Here is a 6892-nt window from a genome sequence, read left to right as displayed (position 1 = left end):
TCCTTGGCTGTTTGTCCTGCAGGAAGGCCTGGTTTAACCTTAATAGAGCCAGACAGCTGAAAATGATTCATAAAAGACAATAGCAAGTAATTGTTATGTAGTCTATTAAACACCGACCGGTGTTTAGCAGCAAATGGCCTCTACAAGGTTTGATGTGGCTTTTGGACAATAATATGCCCTTTGAGCCATGCAATTCTATTATTCTCGCTGCCCTGGTTTGCATACTGTCTGGTGCACACCCACTGTAAATCAAGGTTAATACCTCGGCACATCGGGGCCGCTTTTTCACGTCCCTCCTGGCTTTGAATACTCCGAGTAAACAAAGAGCATTATGAGTGAGCTCAGGCCCACGGTGTGGGAGGCTGCCACACAGACAGACGCCTCTGTGTGTGTGTGTGTCGTTAGAGTGTGGGTGCAGAGAGAGGCGAGGCTGGTGGGGAGTGTGTGTGTGTGTGTGTGTGTGGGAGGGGTGGTAGTGGTGGTGGTTGGAGTTTGGTAGGGGGAAGGAATGGAGACTGACAAGGGAGGTGGAGAGGAACTGGGCGGGGGGTGCATGGGTGAACAGATGGGCTTAGCTGTTATCTGTGACAAAAAGATTCCAATTATCTGTCCCTTTTAATTACTCCAGTGTGAGCCCTATGTCTGTCCACCCCTTCTCTCTCTCTCTGTGTGTGTGTGTGCATGTACGCGGTGACAGAAGTAGAGAGAAGGGAGCGAGCACAGTGCTGCCAGATGGGATTTAAGCCCCCACACCACCTCCCACTGCAGTCCTGGCAGACGACACATATACATGAGCACATACACGGGGCTCCTCCACAAACGCCCTAATCGCCTGGCACGTGGATTAGGCTTCAGTCAATGCAGCAGCACTTCCTTCTCAGCATTGTTCTCAAAGTGCGGCTGGCGGTGGCGGTGGCACCGTGATGTTCAGTGATCTAACAGCGCGGCACACAACAGTTCACCAGCTGTTGCGGAAATGTGCTCTCTGTTCTGTTCTGGAGGGGACTACTGTTGCACACATTGACCCAGACTGGATGCTGTTTAGTAGGGAGGCCTTCTGTGGCCTCCAGTCAGCTGATCTCCGGAAAGCATTTTTAGAGAGTGCATTTTTAGAGAGTGTTCTTTGTTGTTAATGGCATTTATGTAAGCAAAAGCATCTTACAGTGGTAATTGGGCATTGATTGGGACTTGAATTTCCCCTGGGGATCAATAAAGTATCTATCTATCTATCTATCTATCTATCTGATGAACCTTAAAAATAAGTGTTCACCAAAAGGTTGGAAATGTTTTTCAAGTTGACCGATGTCTGTGTATAGGGCTATCTTAAAGACCATGGAACTCAGCATTTAAAAAGCAAGACCTGGAGGTGGATGTAGTGCAACTGCTTCACTTAATTGCCCATGAACTGTCTACTGAGTTTGTAACAACAAATTAAACTCCCCGCTATTCTAAAGTTGACATCAACCATGACTGTGTGAGGCCTACACGAGATGCCAAAATGGTATTCTTTGTCTGGTTAAAATATATAAATATTTTCAACAAATTATATTCCAACATTCAAAGGAAGTTCTGTGGCTATGGCTGTGTCGTCAGAGGCTCAGTACTTGTTGAGATGGGTGGAGTGGGCGTGGGTTGTGGGGCATCATTCATCCGCTTTGTACCCCTCGCGGGGAAAAAAACGCCTCAGAAACATTTTCTTCCTAAAGTAGACGTCAGAAGGCGTCACCCTCCGTGTTTCCCTAAACGAGAGCGTTAGTCAATTAAACCGGTTTTTCAGACACAATGACCGGCCTCCCCAACGCACATTATTGTAGGTAATGTGGCATGAGGGAGACGCTTCCTAAACACGCATACAAAGGGATGGTACGTACCACGTTTCATTGAACTTTAATCTTGCATTTTAACGTCGAATTACGCGATTCGTCGAATTTTTCACGGCAGCCTACTTTTCGACATACTGACTACCTTATCTCGTGGAAAGCTATGGCAATGTTTGCGTACTCTGATTACTTTGCTGCCGAGTGTCTGGTGTCCATATCTAGCGGACCAGTATTACACCGCCCGACCCCAGTTCCCCCCAACACACTGGGGCCCCTGGACCTATCCCTTGGGGAAACTGAGGTGTCGAGGGAGGACCGAGAAGTTCGTGACACACTTAAAGACGGGGCTATCACTGCGGATGGGATTCTAACTGGTCTCCATGGAAAGTTTCGACCCATGTCGGTCAACTCGGAGAGCAGCAACTCCTCCGATAACTTCTCGTGTGGGGAAAGCGGTTATACCACGCTGTCTGATTCTACTACTGCGACCCCCAACATGACCCCCTCCGCCACACCGACGCCCAATGTTAAGAGAGGACAATTAAACGGATCGCCGATTTTAAAGCGACATCACTGTACATACAGTGGATGTGACCGAGCGTATGGCAAATCATCGCATCTAAAAGCTCATATGAGAACACACACTGGTAAGTAGGCTAATGTATGATTACGGAGACATTAGTAAACTTGATTAGCCTATTTATGCTTGAAATGATCGGTCTAATAAATTAACAGTTATCACAGAATGTGCACAGCACTACCCTACAATGCTACATTCATTTGGATTGAACTATTCGAAGATGAATTTGACACAATAGACCCAAGTCTATCAGTTGCCTATTAGAGGACCTCCCATTCCTTGTACACGTTGTGAGCAGACATCAGGCGTGGGCGATGCAAATGCAAGTAGGCTAATATAGGCTTCCGTTTAGGGCTTCTCAGGGAGTTACCAGTCCTTTTATCAGTAGGCCTATGTATTTGTGTGATTCAAAATAATTTAACGTAGTCTTCCATAGTGTCACACGGACAAGATGCACCCTTTCACTCAAGTTGGCTAGGAAGAGATCATGCTTTGTTTTTGTTTACTTTCACCCTAACAAGCAAGAGGAAGTTTAGAGTGGCAAACCGCAACAGGGCTCACAACTGGAAGCACAGGTGGAAACACACAGACCCAGTGGGTCAAACTCGACAAAGGCTGTGCTTGCAGATAATTGTGTTCAGTCGTGCTATAGAACTGCTTACCTAACCCATAGAGTAGCCATACCCCCACATATCATCAGAATTGTATAATCTATTCCTTTTCTATGACTACATTTTGAAGAGGTGAATATTTAGTCTCAACATATAGGGTTTCTTCAACTGAGAGCCCTGGGAGGGCTCTAATTGCCTTTTGAGTCCTTTTCCCATGTGTTATTTATGGGTGCCTGACTTCAACATGGCTCCTGACTCTAAGATGGCTGAGGGCAGTGATGGTTTTGAGGCAGACAGTTGAGGACAGGCTGGATGGTCATTATCTGTCACCTCATCCTGTACTCTAGACCAAGCCTAAACCAGAGTATACTGAAGACCTTTGATCAACAATATTTCCACCAAAGGAAGGACAACTTCTGTGCCTACTAGCAAGCTTAGGAAAGTGTCCATAGACAGTTAAGAGGGTAACAGTCAGTAGAGTTGTAAAGGTTGCAATTGGATCTTCACAACCTTGCTTCCTTCAAGGATTCATCGTAAATCATATATGAACATGGCTAAGCTGGGAGGGTGTCACTATAATTGTGATGCAGCAAGCCTACTTTTAGTTTAGGTGGGGTGCTTCTTGCATCAGACATATAACGCTGCGTGCGTGTGTGTGTGTGTGTGCGTCTGTGTGTTGTACAGGTGAGAGGCCGTTTCCCTGCTCGTGGCCCGACTGTGGGAAGAGGTTTGCCCGCTCCGACGAGCTGGCGCGCCACATCAGGACCCACACAGGCGAGAAGCGCTTCCTGTGCCCGCTGTGTGACAAGCGCTTCATGCGCAGTGACCACCTGGTCAAGCACGCCCGCCGCCACCCAGGCTTCCAGCCCTCCATGATCGCCCGCAAGGGCACCCGCGAGGACTGTGCCCAGCTCCCTTGAGGGTGGACACGAGTGCGGTTGTCCCAGAAATAGGGCACGAGGTCCAATTCAACCATGTATCATAGATATGTAATATCCTAGATATAATGATGCCCATGGAGACCCAGAGACTATGTGCATTCTTTATAGACAACAACAGAACTCCTCATAGGTATTGTTTTTGCAATTGTGATTTATTTTTGGATATTATTATAAGTAGAAGGGTATGCAGATGTAGACTTGTTATGTAGCATCAGTATTCTGTCGATTACATAGTGGTAACTTCTTTTAAATATTCCAGTGTAGCTTTTGCAGTAGACATAATAATAAGAATACTACTCTGTTTATGGCTTTTTAACCCCCTATATTAGGTTTGTTCTAAAAAAGAATGCTATGATATGGTGGAGCTATAGCAAGCTAAAGGTTGATAGATTTCTGTCAATGATAAATACTAACTTTTTTCCAGCAGCTAAATGCGTTGCAGCAGTGTCACACCAGAGTCTAGCAGGTGGTAGCTCTCAATGATGTTAATTACATCTTGGAATGTTACCTGCTTATTTCCAAGTGTGCGTACCATGCAAAAAAAAAAAGATATTTCAGGGTGCAATAGGAATATTTAAAAAATGATCCGTTTTTGACGGCGTATCCGTTTTCAAATAGCTGCTGAAGTTGTGTAAGTTTTCTACTCTTGTTTATCTGCTTTAACTGTGGTGGAAGCACAGGACTGGTGCACTGTAGTCAAGATCCAAGGTCCAAGTGCTTCATCAAGTGCGACAAAGGACTGCCTTAATTAATGGAAAGGAATCAGATTTAAGCTTTCAGAGCTATTTGTGGGGGTAAGGTAAATGCACAAATCTTTCAGGGAATGTTTGCCTGTTTCTAATCCCATGAGAACTGCCTGTTGGGAAGTTTTATTCCAATACTCGAAAAGCAATTGGTTGTGAATTGCATTCTGCTCTGCCATAACTGGGGAACTGTAACCTTTGTGTTTTGCCAATTTTAAGACTGGTTATCAGATAAGATAAGGCCAAAGTAGTTGCATAGGCATTGCTCACACTCTGCCAGCGCCTCGCTTCACAAAACAAAATGTGTAGACGGGGTCACCACCAGGGGGCACTGTCTGCTGCTATGAGACGAGAAGCTTTGTCTTCCCGTTTTATATGAAGCAATCCCAGCTGTGTCTTAAACTGCCCCAAAACTAACAGTCTCTTTCAATTTGCTTCATTTTCAACTGTCAAGGCTTCTGTGTTTTTTGTACAGATGCACGAAACTTGTAGGTTTATTAGGAGAAATGTTTGAGACACCCCCCATGTTTACGTGGTATTTTTCTCATAGCAACTGATACCAAACACAGAAAACACAAAATGTTCCTGTGAGGGGAAAAGTTGAGTCAGAGGTTACTATGGCAAGTATCCGAGAGACCCCCCCTGCTCCATGTACAGTCCCATGTTTCTTTTGAGGCTGTAATCTCCCTAAATTATAGTATGTGCTATATGTCCAAATTCTTTTCACAGTGGACTAGGTATAATATACCCTAGACTGGGAATACCCATAAAAACTGGCCAGACGGACTTTGCTCTGCAGGTCCGTCTGGCCAAGAGGCCATTGAAGCCCGTTTCCAATGTCCCTAAAACACGGGCATGCGAATACAATCGCTAATCCAGCATGGACATGTATTTCTTTAGAATTAAGTAAGCAACTGCATTTAAAACCTATGTTTACAAGATTGCTAAACTTCTGAAACAAGTTGGTAAGAGTTTGGTGCACCTATTTAGGTTTAATTTCACTGCTAGTTACGCCCCTGCTGGAAGTCATAAGTCAATTTACCTTTTCCAGAGCCACTCTCAATTGAGAAGGGTCTGGTGTCAACGAGGGTATATATCTCACAAACGCTATGAAATGACATTAAAAGTCCAATATAATCAAGGTCTGATGTAAAGTGTCGGTACAGCCCAACTTCCTGATTCTATCCCTGTTTCAGATAGCTGGTCATTTGAGAGGAACAAAGCCATGCATTAACACCAAATGTGAGTGGTGTCACACTTGTAATCTGCAAATCATCTGTCTCTAGTGCCTTACAAAGGACCTGTTACTCGTTACAATAATAGCCTTTATACACACCTCAGCTATAGTTGTATAATGCATGAATTGTATTCTAGGCCTGGGGGTATCTTTAAAAGATGCCGATAACTGCTTGTGTATGTTGTCTTTATGCATTTATGCATTATCATGAACATCTCAGAGACATGTAGTACGGAAAACATTCCATTCCATAGTACCATTTACCTCATCGCGAGGACACTGGTTCACTTCATGTTATTGTCACATGTCATGGACGCCTTTGTTTCTCAGGGTGGTTGTGTACAGTGTCTCCTTATTTAAAGGCTACCTTCGTTTGATTTACCCTCATTTAGTTTTGTGTGTTTTGTCTCTTCAACTTAATATTGTGGTTTGTACATACTCCATATATAGCTGCTGTCAGGAACAACAAAAACAAGATATTTTGTAAGAAATAATAATAAATAAATAGCCTATGTTTTAAGACTGCTCTTCCTGCTGTTGTTTTAATTCAGTGCCAAAGATCTGTCTGTGTGATTTGTGAAGTGAAATCCTGCCCCAGAGCCCTTGGTTATCAGAATTGTAGAAGAAATATCCCTGACCACAGCGGAGGCTCTTCATGTGTCAGGCTCCAGTGTTCCCACAGAATTGAATTGTAGTTATAATTGCCTTGCACGAGAAGTTGATATTGACAAGTAGCTGTAACATTATAGTGTGCTGACCTCGACAACCCAACAGTATTCTAACGTTAGCGTAGGCATACTGCTTCTTATGCTTGCACATGACTGAATTAGAGAGAGAGAAATGAAATGAGTGGATTGCATCCCATATAAGTATGTATGTTGATATTGTGGTGGGCTGCCACAAATAAGTCAATGTATGGGAAACACTGAGGCCCAGATCAGGCCTGATTTGTCCTGGAGT

General features: G+C 44.3%; 1 protein-coding gene across 1 annotated transcript; it reads left to right on the top strand.

Moving 5' to 3' along the window:
• The first annotated feature begins 546 nt into the window (after nt 1–546).
• Nucleotides 547–6452, top strand: LOC125301118 (Krueppel-like factor 9). The gene is made up of 2 exons (XM_048253421.1): nt 547–2467; nt 3696–6452. The coding sequence occupies exons 1-2, from the start codon at nt 1984–1986 to the stop codon at nt 3929–3931; spliced, it is 720 nt and encodes a 239-aa protein (XP_048109378.1). The 5' UTR covers nt 547–1983; the 3' UTR covers nt 3932–6452.
• The last annotated feature ends 440 nt before the right edge of the window (nt 6453–6892 follow it).

Source organism: Alosa alosa, chromosome 9, assembly GCF_017589495.1.
Source record: "Alosa alosa isolate M-15738 ecotype Scorff River chromosome 9, AALO_Geno_1.1, whole genome shotgun sequence".
Taxonomy (NCBI): domain Eukaryota; kingdom Metazoa; phylum Chordata; class Actinopteri; order Clupeiformes; family Clupeidae; genus Alosa; species Alosa alosa.
Note: the sequence above shows the minus strand (reverse complement) of the source record. Positions and strands in the feature narration are given on the sequence as shown.

Coding starts and splice junctions, on each gene's coding strand:
- LOC125301118 (XM_048253421.1), top strand. CDS start 1,984: ATGGCAATGTTTGCGTACTCTGATTACTTTGCTGCCGAGTGTCTGGTG. Junction 2,468..3,695: donor TCATATGAGAACACACACTG/GTAAGTAGGCTA, acceptor TGTGTTGTACAG/GTGAGAGGCCGTTTCCCTGC.